Below are 22,768 nucleotides of genomic sequence, written 5' to 3'. Positions count from 1 at the left end.
AGGGGAGGGGATGGGGTCTAGAGGACAGGTAGTAGGACGATGGGATTTTATAAGTAGGAGAGCTTCAGAGTCAGATAGAGGGGAGAAGGAGGAAAAGATAGTGGGGGGGGGGGTGTGCAGGATCCGAGGTGGGAGGGGATGGGGGGAAGGAGTTGCAGATGTCTTTGATCTTCTTCTCAAAGAAGGAGACAAAGTCATCAGCAGATAAGGATGAGGGAGGAGGAGGAGGAGAGAGGACGGAGGAGAAGGTGGAGGATCCAAGTAAGGCTTTGTTTTAAATTGCTTCAATAGCTGCGATCTCTGGTTTCTCTCTTGTCTCTGTTGCTTGTTATTTGCCTGAGTAGCCGCGATTTCTGTTTGCTCTGCTTACTCTGTTGTTGTTCACCATATATAAAGGCGCTTTCGCACCGAACAGTTCTAGGGTCTAATTCGATAGGAACTACCCCCTGTGGAGCTTCCCCTAGAACTACATTCGTTCTAGGGCCTTTTTTCTGTTTGCTTTCGCACCGCCAGTAGGAACGCTGAAGTGACGTAAGCCGGCCGACGGTATAGCAGCTAAGAGCTGTTGTTTATGACTAACCAGGATAGCTGCACATTTTGAAGTACAAATTTAATGACTTTTAAGACCTTTTAAATACCTCCAAAAGGAAAAAAAGAACCATTACTGCGGCAAAAGAAATCGACAAACTAGACTACAGTATACGCAATGAGTTTTATTGAATTTGAATGACAGAAATATTGATTGCACATTAGATAACCTATAACTGCCTTCTCATTAACGAAAATAAAACTGTATGGTGATAGACCCAGTCCAATGGAGAAAATAATTTCCCAATGCATTTATGCATTTACCAGCGCAGTAGCAGTGAATGACTTGATGGGCATAGTACTTTTCGGGTGCTAGCATAGCGCTTGTGCCTGACCCTTGCTCGCGGCATCGTGTTTTTTTTCCCCCGCCGCAGCCCTAAAATCGTAAACTGGATAAACACATTCTTATTTTAGGTTAAAATGCGGATCACAGCCACGCAAGCGGACACACAAGCACCTACCGAAGCGGAGTGTACGCTACCTCTTCAATGTACAAATATACATTGGACATTGCAAAATGGTCATTTTTGGGGGATATAAAATACCGGTAAAATAAAACATAAAAACGATGTGCCCCCTCCTACAATTCCAGACATTTTGAGACATGAATATCAAAAGTTAAATGAAATACGTTCTAAGACTTTATATTTTGCACGGATCTTTAAAAATGGCGGTTGCAATCATCGTATACCTGCGTCTGGGCCAATGGCTGTACACCTACGTCACAAGGTTCCTATTGTGCTGCAAAAGTACCTACCCTGGAGTAGGGGCTAAAAAAGCCCCTCAAAACGGCGTTCTTAGAACTAAAATAGTTCTAAGTTCCTGCGGTGCGAACACGCCAAAAAGGGGGTACTTTCTCCAACAGTTCTAAGAACTATGAAAAGTTCCTCCAGTGCGAAAGCGCCTTAACTTACTTCGTGCTAGATTCTTTCAGGTTCGCTTTGACTTAGGTTCTCTGTCAATTTATAACTGTGTGCTCTGTCTGGTAGCGTCGCAAGCTTACTTTACTAGGGAGTTTGAATTGAATTCCTGTCGCATCAGCTGTTGAGTTGCTGATTTGCGTTTGTTTGTTTGTTACTCTCGGCCACAGCCGATTTCTGGTTTGTTCTGGTTCCTGAGGGGGCGGGGCTGTAGCCAGCCCTTAAGCCACGAACGCTGTAGTCACAAGTAGTCACTACCCTACTTCTCTAAATACCTTTGTCCCCCTCCTTCTGTTTATCTATGTAATTGGGCAACTACACCTATTAATGCGGATTCCTTGTTCTGATACTGCCACACTTTCCCAATTGTCTTTGTCCCTCTCACACACACACTAATCATGTGTCATCTCCCTATTCCTGTTCGAGTTTCCTCTCACAATCTCTACAGGTGACAGCTGCTGCATCCTCGTGGACGCAACCTGTCTAACCTCATCCATCTGCCGCGCTCTGCTGACACTACTGTTGTCATTTCTCTATTGAAGTTTGGAGGTTCAGGCATGGACCAGTGACTCTTCATAGACACACAGCTGGGCACTGGAGATCCTGCTCTCTGAGTCTGCAGTCTGTTTGTGAAAACAAACAAACAAACAAACAAACCAAATCTTTGCATTTCATCTCTGCTCAAGCCTCCATGCTGTCCCTGCACTTTCTGGCCCTCACTGATGGCCTACTCTCCCTCCTTCAGTCCTTTGACTTTACCCACGCGGAGTCCCCCGAACGCACAAGGGTGGCAATCAGCTGGACCTTGTCTTCACAAGAGGCTGCCATGTTCCTGATCTCACGGTCACACCGCTCCACGCCTCAGATCACTTCTTCATGTCTTTCTCTTTCTCGATCTCACCCTCCCTGAAATCCTCTGCTCCCACGCTGCCAGTCTCAGCTAGGCGTAACCTTTGCACCCTCTCCTCTAGTGCCTTCTCTTCTATGGTCTGCTCCTCTCTCCCATCTGCGGAAGCCTTCTCACTTCTTCCCGTGGAGGAGAAATCCTCTACGGTCCTTTCTCCACTGGCCTCCTCCCTGGACACCCTCTGCCCCCCTGTCACCAAACCAGGTCGCCTCTCCGCTCCCAGTCCCTGGCTGACTGATAGTATTCATGCTGACAGAGCCAAACTTCGCACGGCTGAACGGAGATGGCGGAAATCGAGATCCCCCAACGACCTATCCCACTACCACTCTCTTCTTTCTTCTTTCTCCTCTACCCTGTCCTCTGCCAAATCTACCTTCTTCCACTCCAGGATCAATTCTGCCTCTTCTAACACTTCTCCACCTTCTCCTCCCTCCTCCTCCTCCCTCATCCCTATCTGCTGATGACTTTGTCTCCTTCTTCAAGAAGAAGATCAAAGACATCTGCGACTCCCCCCATCCCCTCCCACCTCGGATCCTGCACCCTCCGCCCCCCCATCTTTTCCTCCTTCTCCCCTCTATCTGACTCTGAAGCTCTCCTACTTATAAAATCCCATCGTCCTACTACCTGTCCTCTAGATCCCATCCCTCCCCTCTCTTTCTGGCCATCTCGGACGACATTCTGCCCTTCATCTCGTCCTTGATCAACAGCTCCCTGTCTACTGGCACAGTTCCTTCTGCCCTGAAGAGGGCACGGGTCAAGCCACTGCTTAAGAAGCCCACTCTGGACCCAGCTGATGTCAGTAGCTACCGTCCAGTCTCTCTCCTACCGTTTCTCTCCAAAACCCTGGAACGTGCAGTATATAACCAACTCTCTCCATATCTTCTCCAGAACAATCTCCTGGATCAGAATCAATCTGGATTCAAAGCCAGCCACTCCACCGAGACGGCCCTCCTTGCTGTCTCGGAGGAGCTCCACTTGGCCAGAGCGAAGTCTCTCAGCTCTGTCTTCATACTCCTAGACCTCTCCGCAGCATTTGACACAGTCAACCACCAGATTCTCCTCTCATCCCTTGCTGGGCTGGGCTTTGCGGGATCTGCACTCGCATGGTTCAAGTCCTATCTCTCTGACCGTTCCTACCAGGTCTCTTGGAGGGAATCGGTCTCCTCCCCCCACCCTTTCCACACTGGAGTCTCAGAAGGTTCTGTACTTGGTCCACTCCTCTTCTCTCTCTACGCCAGATCACTCGGTCAAGTTATCTCCACCCATGGTCTCTCTTACCACTGCTACGCTGATGACACACAGCTGTTCTTCTCCTTCCGCCCTCCTCTGACTCTTAGGTTCAGCCTCGTATCGCAGCCTGCTTAGCTGACATTGCCTCCTGGATGTCCGCTAACCACCTCAAACTCAACCTGGAGAAAACGGAGCTTCTGTTTTTTCCCGCTAAGAACTCCCCAACGATCGACACTGCAATCACCATCAAGGGATCTGTGGTGTTCCAAACCCTTGGCATGACCCTTGACAACCAGCTGACCTACTCCGGTCACATCGCGGCAGTCACTCGCTCCTGCAGATTCTCCCTATACAACATCAGGAGAATCCGCCCCTTCCTCACACAACAGGCGACCCAGCTCCTGGTCCAAGCGCTTGTCATCTCCCACCCGGACTACTGCAACGTTCTACTGGCTGGCTTGCCGACCTGCGCCATCAGGCCGCTCCAGCTCATTCAGAACGCCACTGCATGCCTGGTATTCAAACTCCCTAAGCACTCTCATGTCCACTGCTCCACTCCTTACTGCGCTCCACTGGCTTCTGGTAGCTGCCCGCATCCAGTTCAAGACACTGGTGCTGGCCTACCAGGCCACAAGAGGCTCCGCCCCATCATACCTTCAGTCCCTAATAACTCTGTATACCCCTACTAAAACCCTCCTGCTCAACTGACGGTCCCCTCACTTCAGGAACCCGGCAGCCGCTCCTCCCGACCACGCCTCTTCTCCGCCATCGCCCCGCGGTGGTGGAATGACCTCCCTCATGCAGTTAGGACTGCTGAATCTCTTACCATCTTCCACAGGAAGCTGAAAACCCACCTCTTCAGAACCCACCTGTCCCCCACTGCCTAACCTCCCTTTCCTTACATTAAAAAAAAAAAAAAAAAGCTCGTCTTGTATCTATGTTTGTCAAAGTATCCCAGGGGCGCAATACGAAGGGGTAAGCTGACGCTCAGTCTTATTGTGATCTCTGCTTATGAGGTATTAGGAATCCGACTGATGCACTGATTGTAAGTCGCTTTGGCTAAAAGCGTCTGCCAAATACCAAATTGTAAATTGTAAATTGGATCCTGCTCTGAAGGAGAATCAATGTGACTGATGAACAATGCACACACTAACAGCAAGTGCTATGAGGATCGGTATTATGTGGGCTGGCTACAGCCCCGCCCCCTCAGGAACCAGAACAAACCGGAAATCGGCTGTGGCCAAGAGTAACAAACAAACAAACGCAAATCAGCAACTCAACAGCTGATGCGACAGGAATTCAATTCAAACTCCCTAGTAAAATAAGCTAGCGACGCTACCAGACAGAGCACACAGTTATAAATTGACAGAGAACCTGGGTCAAAGCGAACCCAAAAGAATCTAGCACGAAGTAAGTTATATACGGTGAACGACAACAGAGTAAGCAGAGCAAACAGAAATCATGGCAACTCAGGCAAATAACAAGCAACAGAGACAAGAGAAAAACGAGAAATTGCGGATAGTGAAGCAATTTAAAACAAAGCCTTACTTGGATCCTGCTCTGAAGGAGAAGCAATCTGACTGAAAAACACATTATCTCATTGCTCCAAGAGTTGTGACCTCTTCTTTACTAATTCATGAGCCGTCTCATTCACATCGTCCACCTTGTTTACTCTGATATTGTTCTGTAACGAGGGTCAGCAACCACTCTTTAAACCAGTCTTTCTCTGGAACAAATTATATTTGGTGCTGTGTGTAGGGCTGGTTCCTTCAAATTAGATTTTATCACAATTCTTAGCTTGCACCCACAGAGTATTAAAACGATGAATGTGGTTCGTTGGTGTCTTAACAAACAAATAGAAAAGATTTGGGCAAGTTAACTCAAAGTCTTAAATGTTATATAGAATACTCATTCTAGCATTTGATGTGCCTTCAGCAGTGCACTATACCAATACATTTATAAGTTACAAGAAAGTTTATTGGTCATGTGAAGTCTTTGTGTTGTTTTGTTACTGAAAGCACTTTTGTACTTTTTTTTTTTTAAGATTAAAAATGTCTTAACCTGACTCTGTCTGCTAACCTGTGTTGCGTCAGTGGGTTGATCGCCCGCATCTAATAACATGCACAAGGTTTATGAGATTTCCTGACACCTACAAAACTCAATCCAGACAATAACAGACTACGACTGTATCCGCTCCCCTGAGTAATGTTATGTTAATGACGGTGACAGTCTGATGCCCCCATATAAAAGTCTTGCTTTTCGTACGAGTTGTCAATGTTTTAGGGTGAGTGCAGACTTTATTTTATAGAGAACTTTAGACTTAAATAAAGAAAACATTCATTTAGTTACTTATGCATTTAACTCATTAAACTAAAGCGATACATATAACCTGTTACCCCTGTTTCAGGTGGTAGAGTATAACTTGTAGATTATTTCAGTAGTTTGGTTTTTATGAGTGCATGATTTTCAGAGCTTTTTGTAAAGCTCTGAGATTCACTATTGGTGTTGGATTTATGCGACCTAAAAACATTTGGCCTCGATTTGTTTTAGACTTCTCTAGAATTCCAGTCAGGTATTTTGTCAACGGTGGTTAATGTGTTCTTTCTTCTTCTGCAGGTTGTTTTTAAAACCAGATGGAAAACAAAACAGACATGGCAATGTTTCACCATAACATCTTGTTTATTGAGGGACTGACAGTTACGGAGCAAACCTTCTATCCGGCCTTCATCCTTTTTCTCCTAGCCTATGTCTTCATCATGGTGTCTAATATTGGACTGCTTGTCCTCATCACTATGGGGAAAACCCTTCATGAGCCTATGTATATTCTACTGTGTAATCTACCAGTAAACGATGCACTGGGTGCCTCTGTTTTGATACCTCGTTTGCTTTATGATGTTGTCAAGCCAGCATCAGAGAGATACATCACCTTCTCCGAATGTATAATTCAAGCGTATATATCTCACGTGTTTGGGACAACCTCTCATACTGTGCTGATGATCATGGCCTATGACAGATATGTGGCCATATGCAACCCCTTAAGATATCCCACTATCATGACCAACAAAATGGTGATTAAACTGACTGTATTTGCCTGGGGAGTGGCATTTGTTTTGGTGGGAATTCTGTTGGGCCTTACCGTTCGCCTCTCCCACTGTAGATCATCCATCGAAAATCCCAGTTGTGATAACCCATCTCTGTTTAAGCTGTCTTGTGAGGATTTGTTAATTAACCAGATATATGGCCTAACTTTTACTGCGGTGCTGTGGGCTTCCTCAATAGGCAGCATCGCTCTCACGTATGTAAGAATAGCTGAGGTGTGTTTGCGCAGCAAGAACAGTGCTTTGAACAGTAAAGCTGTGACAACATGCAGTACTCATTTACTTGTGTACATTATCGTCCTGTGTTGTGGTTTCATTATCATTGTTCTCCACCGTTTCCCTGACTACACATTCCACAGGAAGATGGCTGGCATCATGTTTCAAGTTGTTCCACCTGGTTTGAACCCTATTATCTATGGCCTACAAACAAAAGAAATAAAACAGAAAATTTTGAACATATTTGGTAAAAATAGGTTGAATGCACTGTAAAGTAATGGTAACTGTAATATCTTATGTAATATTACCTCTGATTATAACTATGATTCATACCTTTTTTTTGTTTGTTTGTTTGTATGTTAGTTTTCAAGGAGACACGATCAGTTAAAGTTTCCCCCATATCTCTGTGTCTGGCATCCACAACAACATCAACAGGGTCAGGGTGTAATTGAAGTCCAGAGCTTTCAAGTAACTTACAAATAGTATCTGATCCCTTTTCCAGGAATTATCCCGTGTGATATAACCTCCATATAGTTGAGGGCAGTGGATAGAATGTGTGTGATGGCAGAGGATCAGACAATAATAGACCCTCAGACAGAGGAGCAACATGATGTGTTTAGCTATCTTTACAGGTTACTGGGGGGGCATGTATACTATTGCTTTAAATTCCAACAGTTTTCAACAGTTGGAAATGTAGGATGGTTTTTTCTGTCTTCGCATGTTATCGTCATGTTTTGAGGCACTGATATCTGATATGATGATATTGTGAGCAGCAGGTAGAGTTGCATGGTCTTAACTACATGTGTGATCAACGAACATAAGTGCATTACAGCTCTGTAATTATAGAGGGAAGAGTAGTGTCTGAGAATCACTGGTTGTTTTATTGGTTGAACTTGTAATGGACTTTTGTTTACAGATTTTGTTTACAGGAATAGTCTGGTTTTTATGTATGTGTATGAGTCGCATTACAGAATGTTCTGACTTGCTACGGCTGCTGAATCTTTGTTCCAGTCATGAGTAATACAGTGCTGCTTTTGAATTACCATGAAACCCGTAACCGTAGGAAAACATGATACACTTCTATTTTTGAACTGCTCTGCTAAGCTAACAAGAGCTCACTGAGTAGTGTGTAATGAACTCTGTCTTATCATCCATATCTAACAGAGCAAGCACATGCACTAACAGGGCTGTTACACATCTGCTCTACGCTGTGCCTTCCTGACATCCTCCACTAGGAGGAGCATCACCCCCACAAATTGTTTAATGTTCCTCAGACAACGATGATCTGTGCTGAGATTTTCAGCTAAAATTAACAGACACGAAGAGGAAAGTCTTTTGATTAGCTTTCATTTAAATAAAAGAAGAAAAAAGACATAGATGTTCAATTAATGTGAAACATGAGATGCATAAATAATATAGCAAAAATACATTCATCTAATTACAGAAGAGGTGCTCATGGTGTTGTCATTTACAGAAGCTTTTAATACCCAGAGGCAGTTAAATTTAGGTGAATAAATAATGTTAGGTTTCAGTCAGAAAAGCTGAAAGGCTATACTGATTCTTTTCATTGCTTGGTGATTTCTAAGCAGTTACAAAAGCTGGCACGGCACCAAGGTGCACCTACATTGTTTTGGCACAGAATAAGATATTGAAAATAAGAATGAAAACACTACAGCCCAGCTTATACAACACAGGGTAGCATGGTATGATATTTGAATAGCAACATATCGACATTAATGTGAGTTTTTAATTTTAAGCGATTCAGAGTGGTATAACAGAGGCAGTGAGGCCCAAATATCTCTGATACAAAGTCACACAGGAGTAGTGGGTGCACCGTGGTTATCTTAGTATACGGTGGAGGTGCTGGAGTGAAGTTATAAATGAAGTTATAATTCAAGTTGCCCACATATCTCCGAGATCAATTTGATTGTAGTAGACACAAACAACTAGCGAGTGACCAGGGCAGCGTGCAAATGAAGCAGTTTGATTGTGCGACAGCCCCATGCACAAAATACTTGCATTTATTGTCATTACTAACAGAAACAATATGAAGAGATAGGTGGGGCTTTATGTTTACTGGCTCACATGCTTTCAAGAGAAAGAAAGACTTGCTAGTGTGCAATTCAGCAGAAACACAAAAGTTCAGCTGTGACTTAGAATTCATCATAGCAGCCAGATACATTAAAATACAAATCTCAACAGGTACATGAACACAATGGCTAAGATGAACAAGCAGAAAGAGTAATGAATGGGTAAGTGGGGATATTGACTGATAGTCCAGTTATAAATAAGGCACAGATGAAGGCATAAAGTGCTGAGGATAAATAACGTCCAGGAACAGTCAATCCTGTAGTGTGCAGAGAGCAAAGTGATTAGAATAATAAGTAAAAAGGTAAGTCCCAGTTTAAAAGCAGTCCTGATATATTTGAGTGATCAGATATATCTCTATAGTATTCTGGAAGTCCTGATGTGCAAAGAGCAGAGTGTCAGGTACAGATAGTGTAGCAAGTTTAGTCCAGGAGCAGTTCAGTGTCAGCAGGCTTGGCAGAGTCTGATAGCACCCGGCAGGAATGACCTCCTACATCGCTCCTTTACACTCTGGGGTTGAGTAACTCTGTTGTTAAAGGTGCTCTTTAGCTTGGCTAACCTGTTGTTTACGGGGTGGGAGGCATTGCCCAGGATCACCAGCAGTTTTGCCAGCATTCTGTCCTCCATCGCCTCCTCCAGTGTGGCCAGCTTGAATCCAATGACAGGCCCAGCCTTCTTTATGAGTTTATTCAGTATGTTGGTGCCCTTTGCTGTGATGCCTTCTCCCCAGCACACCACAGCACAGAAGATGGTGCTTGTAACACCAGACTGATAGGACATGTGGAGCATCGTGTTGCAGACATTGAAGGCCCTGAGCCTCCTCAGGAAGTCAGGGTTCATACACATTTTTATCAATAAATTTCCATGGCTTTTGAGTGACTTTTCCATGACTTTGAGGAATAAGATGTTTTGCCATAGGCCACATATTTTTAAGTGATGTATATGCTTAGGTGCAAGTCAGAATATATGGTCTAATAGCAATTCTCTGACTTGCTGCACCGCAAATCTGTGACTCCAAAACTTGCGTACGTGAGTTGAGATTTGACGTGAGATTTGATCGTAGCATCCGCTCAATTCCATATTGATAAATGTAGAGCTTTGCGTGGAAATGACCGTACACCCAGTTTTCTGTAATACGTTCATTTCGTAAATGAGGGCCAGTGTCGTCCTCGTTTTCTAAAGGTTCCGTATTCACCTGTCTACACGGCAACATAAGGGTCGGGACATAAGGATAAACTTTCCTGTTTTCACAAAAATTCCATTTTTACCGTTGTCGTGTGGGTGGCCCCTAAGTTATGGTCTGATCTGCCAAGAGGGGGCCGGGCAGTGGAGCTGTAGGCATCTTTCACACTTGCATACAGTGGTCTTACTTTCTCTAGTTGAGCACTTGACAAATTGGTAGAAAGAGGGAAGGACGGTGGAGAAAGAAGCATGATTAAAATCACCTGTGATTGAAGGCGCCTGGGTATTTTGTTTGCAGTCTCACAATTACTGAGTGAATTACGTCACACGCTGCTTCTCCTTTTCTTCATTCCCAAAACCGGCTCTGCATCCCTGCTGTCTTCTCCTTACTTCCTCCTCCGGCCACAGTAGTCAACCACTGCAGGGCGATCAGCTGATCGCAAGTGTAGATAATGCCAGCAGAGTTGCAGGCGAGGCTTCCAGTCATTAGAAGTGGTCCAGGGGAAAGGAGAGCAATAAAATGTATCCAAACCATTGAAAAAGCATCTTGGTGTTGGATGATGTCCAGTAGCATAAAACAATCTATTTGAACACGACAAGTACTAAATACAACAATAAAAATGCAATAAAAAGGACAAAGACACATGGAGCTGCTACAACAGGCTGCCGGACGCACGGTGCTATCTTGAGTGTAAAACAGCTGCATTGGCCGGGAATCGAACCCGGGTCAACTGCTTGGAAGGCAGCTATGCTAACCACTATACCACCAACGCACATATTAGTGCTTCTCCCAAATTCATTCATCTAGCAGGAGTCCTCATAACTCCAGTTCCAGTTTGATAATGTGTCGGTAAAGTCTTGACAAATCTTTTGGGAAAAGAACTGACAACTGGGGTAAAAGGCTCTGGCCAGGAACTATAATGTGATCGAGTTCAATGCAGTCCACCAAGATGCTGTTTTAGCTATCCTACTGGCAAAAAAAAAAACAAAAATCACAAAGATACCAAATATGCTGACGTAGATTCCCAGATATTTCCAGTTTTCAACATGTTGTTTTTATCCCTCGAAGGATTCTGAAACACATTTTCCCCTGAAATTAAAATGACCTATACTAGCTTGTCACAAACGTAGCACAAAATGGGACAATTTTTGCTACTCTGTCTTTCTAGGTAGTTTTTGCCTGTGGACCCTACTTCTTGAATTTTCAGGCCTCCTGCTGGTCAGTGTTTGATAGCCAGCTGTCTTACACATGCTATCAGTAAATGGTCTGAAATCTGTGCCTTTTTGTTGGGCTTCTGTAGAGCCATGAGATGAACTGCTAAGTTTATCTGTAGGGATGTGATGTGATGTGATGAAAACACCTTCTGTCTCCAGAAGGTGTTCTCAGTCTTTGACAACTCTGTCCACTTGAGCAGGTAGTTGATGATCCTCTCTCGCCTTAGTCTCAGGCTATGTACTGTGGAACGGTTTCCAGGATCCATGTTCAGTAAAATCACATTGCCATAGTATGGGTTCTTTAACCCATTAAGGCCGAATGCAACATTTGCGTGATCCCCTTTAGACCATGTTGTTCATCTCCTTTTAGAGTCGGATGTGATGTTGTGTGTTTTAGATGATGTCATCGTTTTCAAGAGCTCTGACCGATGATTCTTTGAAATACATGTGCGGAAGGTGAAATGCTTGTTTTCGTTTCTTTGTTTTCAGCACAAAATGCTTTGCTTGTTTTCCTGAGCAAGGGCAGCACATCAATGTCTCTCGCTCAGGTACTAAGCCATTGTCACTGTCTGAAGCGTAACTTTAGAAACGTTTTTGTGGTCCAAATGGAGATTAAGAGGCTAAGATGGGCTAAAAACAAACAGAGCATTTTGCCTTCCTCACGTGTATTTCAGCGAATCACGATGCATTTCATTGGTAACAGGCCTTGAAAACGATGACATCATCTAAAACGCATCCAGCTCTAAAGGTAGAAGCATGCAAACGTCGCACATGGTCTTAAAGGGATCTCACAAATGTTGTATCCGGCCTTAATGTGTTAACTCAGTTGTAGTCCACAGCTGCATTTTCAGAGGCCTCAGATACATCTCCTCCTCTGAAATGTGCTCGGCTTTGAAATCCATTCAGCCTTAAGTCAGTGCATCTTAAGTCCTGACTGTATAGAGTGGCGGACGACCCATTTCTTCAACTCCCTGGTGTCTAACTGGTGTTGTTGGGCTCCTAGGGCCTCCCTTTTGTCTTGATTCTTTCTGTTCCATGCCTCTTTTTTCTCCTCTCTTTGCACTTCTGTTTCTCCATATACTAGAAGAAAGAGTATTTCTTCTCTCCTTGCCTGAACTTCTCTATCTTCTCATTACTCTAAGAGACATGACCTCTTCTTTACTGATTCTTGAGCCATCTCATCACAGAGTCCGCCTTGTTTACTCTGATATTGTTCTGTAACGAGGGTCAGCAACCACTCTTTAATCCAGTCTTTCTCTGGAACAAATTGTATTTGGGTGTTGGGTGTAAGGCTGGTTCCTTCAAATTAGATTTTATCACAATTCTTAGCTTGCACCCACAGAGTATTAAAACGATGAATGTGGTTCGTTGGTGTCTTAACAAACAAATAGAAAAGATTTGGGCAAGTTAACTCAAAGTCTTAAATGTTATATAGAATACTCATTCTAGCATTTGATGTGCCTTCAGCAGTGCACTATGCCAATACATTTATAAGTTACAAGAAAGTTCATTAGTCATGTGAAGTCTTTGTGTTGTTTTGTTACTGAAAGCACTTTTGTACTTTTTTTCTTTTAAAATTGAAATGTCTTAACCTGACTCTGTCTGCTAACTTGTGTTGCATCAGTGGGTTGATCGCCGCATCTAATAACATGCACAAGGTTTATGCGATTTCCTGACACCTTCAAAACTCAATCCAGACATTAACAGATTACGACTGTATCCGCTCCCCTGAGTAATGTTATGTTAATGATGGTGACAGTCTGATGCCCCCATATAAAAGTCTTGCTTTTCATACGAGTTGTCAATGTTTTAGGGTGAGTGCAGACTTTATTTTATAGAGAACTTTAGACTTAAATAAAGAAAACATTCATTTAGTTACTTATGCATTTAACTCATTAAACTAAAGCGATACATATAACCTGTTACCCCTGTTTCAGGTGGTAGAGTATAACTTGTAGATTATTTCAGTAGTTTGGTTTTTATGAGTGCATGATTTTCAGAGCTTTTTGTAAAGCTCTGAGATTCACTATTAGTGTTGGATTTATGCGACCTAAAAACATTTGGCCTCGATTTGTTTTAGACTTCTCTAGAATTCCAGTCAGGTATTTTGTCAACGGTGGTTAATGTGTTCTTTCTTCTTCTGCAGGTTGTTTTTAAAACCAGATGGAAAACAAAACAGACATGGCAATGTTTCACCATAACATCTTGTTTATTGAGGGACTGACAGTTACGGAGCAAACCTTCTATCCGGCCTTCATCCTTTTTCTCCTAGCCTATGTCTTCATCATGGTGTCTAATATTGGACTGCTTGTCCTCATCACTATGGGGAAAACCCTTCATGAGCCTATGTATATTCTACTCTGTAATCTACAAGTAAACGATGCACTGGGTGCCTCTGTTTTGATACCTCGTTTGCTTTATGATGTTGTCAAGCCAGCATCAGAGAGATACATCACCTTCTCCGAATGTGTAATTCAAGCGTATATAGCTCATGTGTTTGGGACAACCTCTCACACTGTGCTGATGATCATGGCTTATGACAGATATGTGGCCATATGTAACCCTTTAAGATATCCCACTATTATGACCAACAAAATGGTGATTAAACTGACTGTATTTGCCTGGGGAGTGGCATTTGTTTTGGTGGGAATTCTGTTGGGCCTTACCGTTCGCCTCTCCCACTGTAGATCAGCCATTGAAAATCCCAGTTGTGATAACCCATCTCTGTTTAAGCTGTCTTGTGAGGATTTGTTAATTAACCAGATATATGGCTTAGCTTTTACTGCAGTGCTGTTGACTTCCTCAATAGGCAGCATCGCTCTCACGTATGTAAGAATAGCTGAGGTGTGTTTGCGCAGCAAGAACAGTGCTTTGAACAGTAAAGCTTTGACAACATGCAGTACTCATTTACTTGTTTACATTATCGTCCTGTGTTGTGGTTTCACTATCATTGTTCTCCACCGTTTCCCTGACTACACATTCCACAGGAAGATGGCTGGCATCATTTTTAAAGTTGTTCCACCTGGTTTGAACCCTATTATCTATGGCCTACAAACAAAAGAAATAAAACAGAAAATTTTGAACATATTTGGTAAAAATAGGTTGAATGCATTGTAAAGTAATGGTAACTGTAATATCTTATGTAATATTACCTCTGATTATAACTATGATTCATACCTTTTTTTTGTTTGTTTGTTTGTATGTTAGTTTTCAAGGAGACACGATCAGTTAAAGTTTCCCCCATATCTCTGTGTCTGGCATCCACAACAACATCAACAGGATCAGGGTGTAATTGAAGTCCAGAGCTTTCAAGTAACTTACAAATAGTATCTGATCCCTTTTCCAGGAATTATCCCGTGTGATATAACCTCCATATAGTTGAGGGCAGTGGATAGAATGTGTGTGATGGCAGAGGATCAGACAATAATAGACCCTCAGACAGAGGAGTAACATGATGTATTTAGCTATCTTTACAGGTTACCAGTGGGCCATGTATACTATTGCTTTGATTTCATACAGTGCTGCTTTTGAATTACCATGAAACCCGTAACCGTATGAAAACATGATACACTTCTATTTTTGAACTGCTCTGCTAAGCTAACAAGAGCTCACTGAGTAGTGTGTGATGAACTCTGTCTTATCATCCATATCTAACAGAGCAAGCACATGCACTAACAGGGCTGTTACACATCTGCTCTACGCTGTGCATTCCAGTATTCAACATGTTGTTTATATCCCTCTAAGGATTCTGAAACACATTTCCTCCTGATATTAAAATGACCTATACTAGCTTGTCACAAATGTAGAACAAAATAGGACAATTTTTCTACTCTGTCTTTCTAGGTAGTTTTTGCCTGTGGACTCTAGTTCTTGAATTTTCAGGCTTCCTGCTGGTCAGTGTTTGATAGCCAGCTGCCTTACAGATGCTGTCAGTAAATGGTCTGAAATCTGTGCCCTTTTATTGGGCTTCTGTAGAGCCATGAGATGAACTGCTAAGTTTATCTGTAGGGATGTGATGTGATGTGACATCCTCCACTAGGAGTAGCATCACCCCCACAAATTGTTTAATGTTCCTCAAACAACGATGATCTGTGCTGAGATTTTCACCTAAAATTAACAGAGACGAAGAGGAAAGTCTTTTGATTAGCTTTACTTTAAATAAAAAAAGAAAAAAGACATATAGATGTTCAATTAGTATGAAACATGAGATGAATAAATAATATAGCAAAATTACATTCATCTAATCTAACAGAGGCAGTGAGGCCCAAATATCTCTGATACAAAGTCACACAGGAGTAGTGAGTGCACCGTGGTTATCTTAGTATACGGTGGAGGTGCTGGAGTGAAGTTATAAATGAAGTTGGAATTCAAGCTGCCCACATGCCTCCGAGATCAATTTGATTGTAGTAGACACAAACAACTAGCGAGTGACCAGGGCAGCGTGCAAATGAAGCAGTTTGATTGTGCGACAGCCCCATGCACAAAATACTTGCATTTATTGTCATTACTAACAGAAACGATATGAAGAGATAGGTGGGGCTTTATGTTTACTGGCTCACATGCTTTCAAGAGAAAGAAAGACTTGCTAGTGTGCAATTCAGCAGAAACACAAAAGTTCAGCTGTGACTTAGAATTCATCATAGCAGCCAGATACATTAAAATACAAATCTCAACAGGTACATGAACACAATGGCTAAGATGAATAAGCAGAAAGAGTAATGAATGGGTAAGTGGGGATATTGACTGATAGTCCAGTTATGAATAAGGCACAGATGAAGCCATAAAGTGCTGAGGATAAATAACGTCCAGGAACAGTCAATCCTGTAGTGTGCAGAGAGCAAAGTGATTAGAATAGTAAGTAAAAAGGTAAGTCCCAGTTTAAAAGCAGTCCTGATATATTTGAGTGATCAGATATATCTCTATAGTATTCTGGAAGTCCTGATGTGCAAAGAGCAGAGTGTCAGGTACAGATAGTGTAGCAAGATTAGTTCAGTGTCAGCAGGCCTGGCAAAAGCAGGTGAACTGTAGAGTCTGATAGCACCCGGCAGGAATGACCTCCTGCATCGTTCCTTTACACTCCGGGGTTGAGTAACTCTGTTGTTAAACGGTGCTCTTTAGCTTGGCTAACGTGTTGTTTATGGGGTGGGAGGCATTGCCCACAATCACCAGCAGTTTTGCCAGCATTCTGTCCTCCATCGCCTCCTCCAGTGTGGCCAGCTTGAATCCAATGACAGGCCCAGCCTTCTTTATGAGTTTATTCAGTATGTTGGTGCCCTTTGCTGTGATGCCTTCTCCCCAGCACACCACAGCACAGAAGATGGTGCTTGTAACACCAGACTGTTAGGACATGTGGAGCATCGTGTTGCAGACATTGAAGGCCCTGAGCCTCCTCAGGAAGTCAGGGTTCATACACATTTTTATCAATAAATTTCCATGGCTTTTGAGTGACTTTTCCATGACTTTGAGGAATAAGATGTTTTGCCATAGGCCACATATTTTTAAGTGATGTATATGCTTAGGTGCAAGTCAGAATATATGGTCTAATAGCAATTCTCTGACTTGCTGCACCGCAAATCTGAAAACTGGCGTACATGAGTTGACATTTGACATGAGATTTGATCGTAGCATCCACTCAATTCCATATTGATAAATGTAGAGCTTTGCGTGGAAATGACCGTACACCCAGTTTTCTGTCGTACGTTCATTTCGTAAATGAGGGCCAGTGTCGTCCTCGTTTTCTAAAGGTTCCGTATTCACCTGTCTACACGGCAACATAAGGGTCGGGACATAAGGATAAACTTTCCTGTTTCCACAAAAATTCCATTTTTACCGTTGTCGTGTGGGTGGCCCCTAAGTTATGGTCTGATCTGCCAAGAGGGGGCCGGGCAGTGGAGCTGTAGGCATCTTTCACACTTGCATACAGTGGTCTTACTTTCTCTAGTTGAGCACTTGACAAATTGGTAGAAAGAGGGAAGGACGGTGGAGAAAGAGGCATGATTAAAATCACCTGTGATTGAAGGCGCCTGGGTATTTTGTTTGCAGTCTCACAATTACTGAGTGAATTACGTCACACGCTGCTTCTCCTTTTCTTCATTCTCCATTTAACACCGGCTCTGCATCCCCGCTGTCTTCTCCTTACTTCCTCCAGAATTTAGGGCTTTCCTCTGGCCACACTAGTCAACCACTGCAGGGCGATCAGCTGATCGCAAGTGTAGATAATGCCAGCAGAGTTGCAGGCGAGGCTTCCAGTCATTAGAAGTGGTCCAAGGGCAAAGGAGAGCAATAAAATGTATCCAAAGCATTGAAAAGCATCTTGGTGTTGGATGATGTCCAGTAGCATAAAACATAAAACAAATCTATTTGAACTCGACAAGTACTAAATACAACAATAAAAATGCAATGAAAAGGACACATGGAGCAGCTACAACAGGCTGCCGGACGCACGGTGCTAACTTGAGTATAAACCAGCTGCGTTGGCCGGGAATCGAACCCGGGTCAACTGCTTGGAAGGCAGCTATGCTAACCACTATACCACCAACGCACATATCAGTTATACTCCCAAATTCGTTCATCTAAGAAGAGTCCTCATAACTCTGTTTTGTGGATATTTACTTTAGTAACTTTAGTGTCCTTTGCTGAGGTCCAGTGTGATAATGTGTCGGTAAAGTCTTGACAAACCTTTTGGGAAAAGAACTGACAACTGGGGTAAAAGGCTCTGGCCAGGAACTATAATGTGATCGAGTTCAATGCAGTCCACCAAGATGCTGTTTTAGCTATCCTTCTGGCAAAAAAAAAAAAAAAAATCACAACAGATGTCAAATATGCTGACGTAGATTCCCAGATAATTCCAGTTTTCAACATGTTGTTTATATCCCTCTAAGGATTCTGAAACACGTTTCCTCCTTATATTAAAATGACCTATACTAGCTTGTCACAAACGTAGCACAAAATGGGACAATTTTTGCTACTCTGTCTTTCTAGGTAGTTTTTGCCTGTGGACTCTAGTTCTTGAATTTTCAGGCTTCCTGCTGGTCAGTGTTTGATAACCAGCTGCCTTACACATACTGTCAGTAAATGGTCTGAAATCTGTGCCCTTTTGTTGGGCTTCTGTAGAGCCATGAGATGAACTGCTAAATTTATCTGTAGGGATGGATGTGATGTGATGAAAACACCTTCTGTCTCCAGAAGGTGTTCTCAGTCTGTGTCAGCTCTGTCCACTTGACCAAGTAGTTGATGATCCTCTCTTGCCTTAGTCTCAGGCTATGTACTGTGGAACGGTTTCCAGGATCCATGTTCAGTAAAATCACATTGCCATAGTATGGGTTCTTTAACCCATTAAGGCCGAATGCGACATTTACGTGATCCCCTTTAGACCATGTTGTTCATCTCCTTTTAGAGTCGGATGTGATGTCAGTGCGTTTTAGATGATGTCATCGTTTTCAAGAGCTCTGACCGATGATTCTTTGAAATACATGTGCGGAAGGTGAAATGCTTGTTTTCGTTTCTTTGTTTTCAGCACAAAATGCTTTGCTTGTTTTCCTGAGCAAGGGCAGCACATCAATGTCTCTCGCTCAGGTACTAAGCCATTGTCACTGTCTGAAGCGTAACTTTAGAAACGTTTTTGTGGTCCAAATGGAGATTAAGAGGCTAAGATGGGCTAAAAACAAACAGAGCATTTTGCCTTCCTCACGTGTATTTCAGCGAATCACGATGCATTTCATTGGTAACGGGTCTTGAAAACGATGACATCATCAAAAACGTGTCCAGCTCTAAAGGTAGAAACATGCAAACATCGCACATGGTCTTAAAGGGATCTCACAAATGTTGTATCCGGCCTTAATGTGTTAACTCAGTTGTAGTCCAAAGCTGCATTTTCAGAGGCCTCAGATACATCTCCTCCTCTGAAATGTGCTCGGCTTTGAAACCCATTCAGCCTTAAGTCAGTGCATCTTAAGTCCTCTCTAAACATTGCAAGTAGCTGTCTGGATGATCTTTGCCATCAGCAAAGGTGGGAAGCATCCAAGCCTCAGCGCTGTCTGTATAGAGTGGCGGACGACCCGTTTCTTCAACTTCCTGGTGTCCAACTGGTGTTGTTGGGCTACTAGGGCCTCCCTTTTGTCTTGATTCTTTCTGTTCCATGCCTCTTTTTTCTCCTCTCTTTGTACTTCTGTTTCTCCAGATACTAGAAGAAAGAGAGTATTTCTTCTTTCCTTGCCTGAACTTCTCTATCTTCTCATTACTCTAAGAGCCGTGACCTCTTCTTTGCTGATTCTTGAGCCATCTCATCACAGAGTCCGCCTTGTTTACTCTGATATCGTTCTGTAACGAGGGTCAGCTACCACTCTTTAATCCAGTCTTTCTCTGGAACAAATTGTATTTGGGTGTTGGGTGTAGGGCTGGTTCCTTCAAATTAGATTTTATCACAATTCTTAGCTTGCACCCACAGAGTATTAAAACGATGAATGTGGTTCGTTGGTGTCTTAACAAACAAATAGAAAAGATTTGGGCAAGTTAACTCAAAGTCTTAAATGTTATATAGAATACTCATTCTAGCATTTGATGTGCCTTCAGCAGTGCACTATACCAATGCATTTATAAGTTACAAGAAAATTCATTAGTCATGTGAAGTCTTTGTGTTGTTTTGTTACTGAAAGCACTTTTGTACTTTTTTTTTTAAGATTGAAAATGTCTTAACCGGACTCTGTCTGCTAACTTGTGTTGCGTCAGTGGGTTGATCGCCCGCATCTAATAACATGCACAAGGTTTATGCGATTTCCTGACACCTTCAAGACTCAATCCAGACATTAACAGACTACGACTGTATCCGCTCCCCTGAGTAATGTTATGTTAATGATGGTGACAGTCTGATGCCCCCATATAAAAGTTTTGCTTTTAGCAAGAGTCATCAATGTTTTAGGGTGAGTGCAGACTTTATATTATAGAGAACTTTAGACTTAAATAAAGAAAACATTCATTTAATTACTAATGCGTTTAACTCATTAAACTAAAGCGATACATATAACCTGTTACCCCTGTTTCAGGTGGTAGAGTATAACTTGTAGATTATTTCAGTAGTTTGGTTTTTATGAGTGCATGATTTTCAGAGCTTTTTGTAAAGCTCTGAGATTCACTATTGGTGTTGGATTTATGCGGCCTAAAAACATTTGGCCTCGATTTGTTTTTAGACTTCTCTAGAATTCTCTAGAAATTTCCAGTCAGGTATTTTGTCAACGGTGGTTAATGTGTTCTTTCTTCTTCTGCAGGTTGTTTTTGAAACCAGATGGAAAACAAAACAGACATGGCAATATTTCACCATAACATCTTGTTTATTGAGGGATTGATAGTTACGGAGCAAACCTTCTATCCAGCCTTCATCCTTTTTCTCCTAGCCTATGTCTTCATCATGGTGTCTAATATTGGACTGCTTGTCCTCATCACTATGGGGAAAACCCTTCATGAGCCTATGTATATTCTACTCTGTAATTTACCAGTAAACAATGTACTGGGTGCCTCTGTTTTGATACCTCGTTTGCTTTATGATGTTGTCAAGCCAACATCAGAGAGATACATCACCTTCTCCGAATGTGTAATTCAAGCGTATATAGCTCATGTGTTTGGGACAACCTCTCACACTGTGCTGATGATCATGGCTTATGACAGATATGTGGCCATATGCAACCCCTTAAGATATCTCACTATCATGACCAACAAAATGGTGATTAAACTGACTGTATTTGCCTGGGGAGTGGCATTTGTTTTGGTGGGAATTCTGTTGGGCCTTACCGTTCGCCTCTCCCACTGTAGATCAGCCATCGAAAATCCCAGTTGTGATAACCCATCTCTGTTTAAGCTGTCTTGTGAGGATCTGTTAATTAACCAGATATATGGCTTAGCTTTTACTGCGGTGCTGTGGGCTTCCTCGATAGGCAGCATCGCTCTCACGTATGTAAGAATAGCTGAGGTGTGTTTGCGCAGCAAGAACAGTGCTTTGAACAGTAAAGCTGTGACAACATGCAGTACTCATTTACTTGCGTACATTATCGTCCTGTGTTGTGGTTTCATTATCATTGTTCTCCACCGTTTCCCTGACTACACATTCCACAGGAAGATGGCTGGCATCATGATTAAAGTTGTTCCACCTGGTTTGAACCCTATTATCTATGGCCTACAAACAAAAGAAATAAAACAGAAAATTTTGAACATATTTGGTAAAAATAGGTTGAATGCATTGTAAAGTAATGGTAACTGTAATATCTTATGTAATATTACCTCTGATTATAACTATGATTCATACCTTTTTTTGTTTGTTTGTTTGTATGTTAGTTTTCAAGGAGACACGATCAGTTAAAGTTTCCCCCATATCTCTGTGTCTGGCATCCACAACAACATCAACAGGATCAGGGTGTAACTGAAGTCCACAGTTTTCAAGTAACTTACAAATAGTATCTGATCCCTTTTCCAGGAATTATCCCGTGTGATATAACCTCTATATAGTTGAGGGCAGTGGATAGAATGTGTGTGATGGCAGAGGATCAGACAATAATAGACACTCAGACAGAGGAGCAACATGATGTGTTTAGCTATCTTTACAGGTTACCAGTGGGGGCATGTATACTATTGCTTTGAATTCATACAGTGCTGCTTTTGAATTGCCATGAAACCCGTAACCATATGAAAACATGATACACTTCTGTTTTTGAACTGCTCTGCTAATCTAACAAGGCTGTTACACATCTGCTCTACGCTGTGCCTTCCTGACATCCTCCACTAGGAGGAGCATCACCCCCACAAATTGTTTAATGTTCCTCAGACAACGATGATCTGTGCTGAGATTTTAACCTAAAATTAACAGACACGAAGAGAAAAGTCTTTTGATTAGCTTTCATTTAAATAAAAGAAGAAAAAAGACATACAGATGTTCAATTAATATGAAACATGAGATGCATAAATAATATAGCAAAAATACATTCATCTAATTACAGAAGAAGTGCTCATGGTGTTGTCACTTACAGAAGCTTTTATTATCCAGAGGCAGTTAAATTTAGGTGAATAAATAATGTTAGGTTTCAGTCAGAAAAGCTGAAAGGCTATACTGACTCTTTTCATTGCTTGGTGATTTCTAAGCAGTTACAAAAGCTGGCACGGCACCAAGGTGCACCTACATTGTTTTGGCACAGAATAAGATATTGAAAATAAGAATGAAAACACTACAGCCCAGCTTATACAACACAGGGTAGCACGGTATGATGTTTGAACAGCAACATATCGACATTAATGTGACAGCAAAAATAAAGTTGAGTTTTTAATTTTAAGCGATTCAGAGT

At 42.3% G+C, this 22,768-nt stretch overlaps 3 protein-coding genes and 2 non-coding genes across 5 annotated transcripts; 3 read left to right on the top strand and 2 right to left on the bottom strand.

Moving 5' to 3' along the window:
- The first annotated feature begins 6,278 nt into the window (after positions 1–6,278).
- On the top strand, positions 6,279–7,232 carry LOC115829430 (olfactory receptor 56A4-like). Its single transcript, XM_030793536.1, has one exon. The coding sequence runs from the start codon at positions 6,279–6,281 to the stop codon at positions 7,230–7,232; it is 954 nt and encodes a 317-aa protein (XP_030649396.1).
- A 3,698-nt stretch (positions 7,233–10,930) lies between these two features.
- On the bottom strand, positions 10,931–11,002 carry trnag-ucc (transfer RNA glycine (anticodon UCC)). Its single transcript has one exon. It is a non-coding gene; the product is annotated as a tRNA-Gly (tRNA).
- A 2,605-nt stretch (positions 11,003–13,607) lies between these two features.
- Positions 13,608–14,561, top strand: LOC115829407 (olfactory receptor 56A4-like). Its single transcript, XM_030793507.1, has one exon. It carries the CDS (start codon positions 13,608–13,610, stop codon positions 14,559–14,561), a length of 954 nt encoding a protein of 317 aa, XP_030649367.1.
- Positions 14,562–17,913: 3,352 nt separating this feature from the next.
- trnag-ucc (transfer RNA glycine (anticodon UCC)) lies at positions 17,914–17,985 on the bottom strand. The gene has a single exon. It is a non-coding gene; the product is annotated as a tRNA-Gly (tRNA).
- Positions 17,986–20,724: 2,739 nt separating this feature from the next.
- On the top strand, positions 20,725–21,678 carry LOC115829323 (olfactory receptor 8U1-like). Its single transcript, XM_030793402.1, has one exon. It carries the CDS (start codon positions 20,725–20,727, stop codon positions 21,676–21,678), a length of 954 nt encoding a protein of 317 aa, XP_030649262.1.
- The last annotated feature ends 1,090 nt before the right edge of the window (positions 21,679–22,768 follow it).

This window comes from Chanos chanos, chromosome 16, assembly GCF_902362185.1.
Source record: "Chanos chanos chromosome 16, fChaCha1.1, whole genome shotgun sequence".
NCBI classification, from domain to species: Eukaryota; Metazoa; Chordata; class Actinopteri; order Gonorynchiformes; family Chanidae; genus Chanos; species Chanos chanos.
Note: the sequence above shows the minus strand (reverse complement) of the source record. Positions and strands in the feature narration are given on the sequence as shown.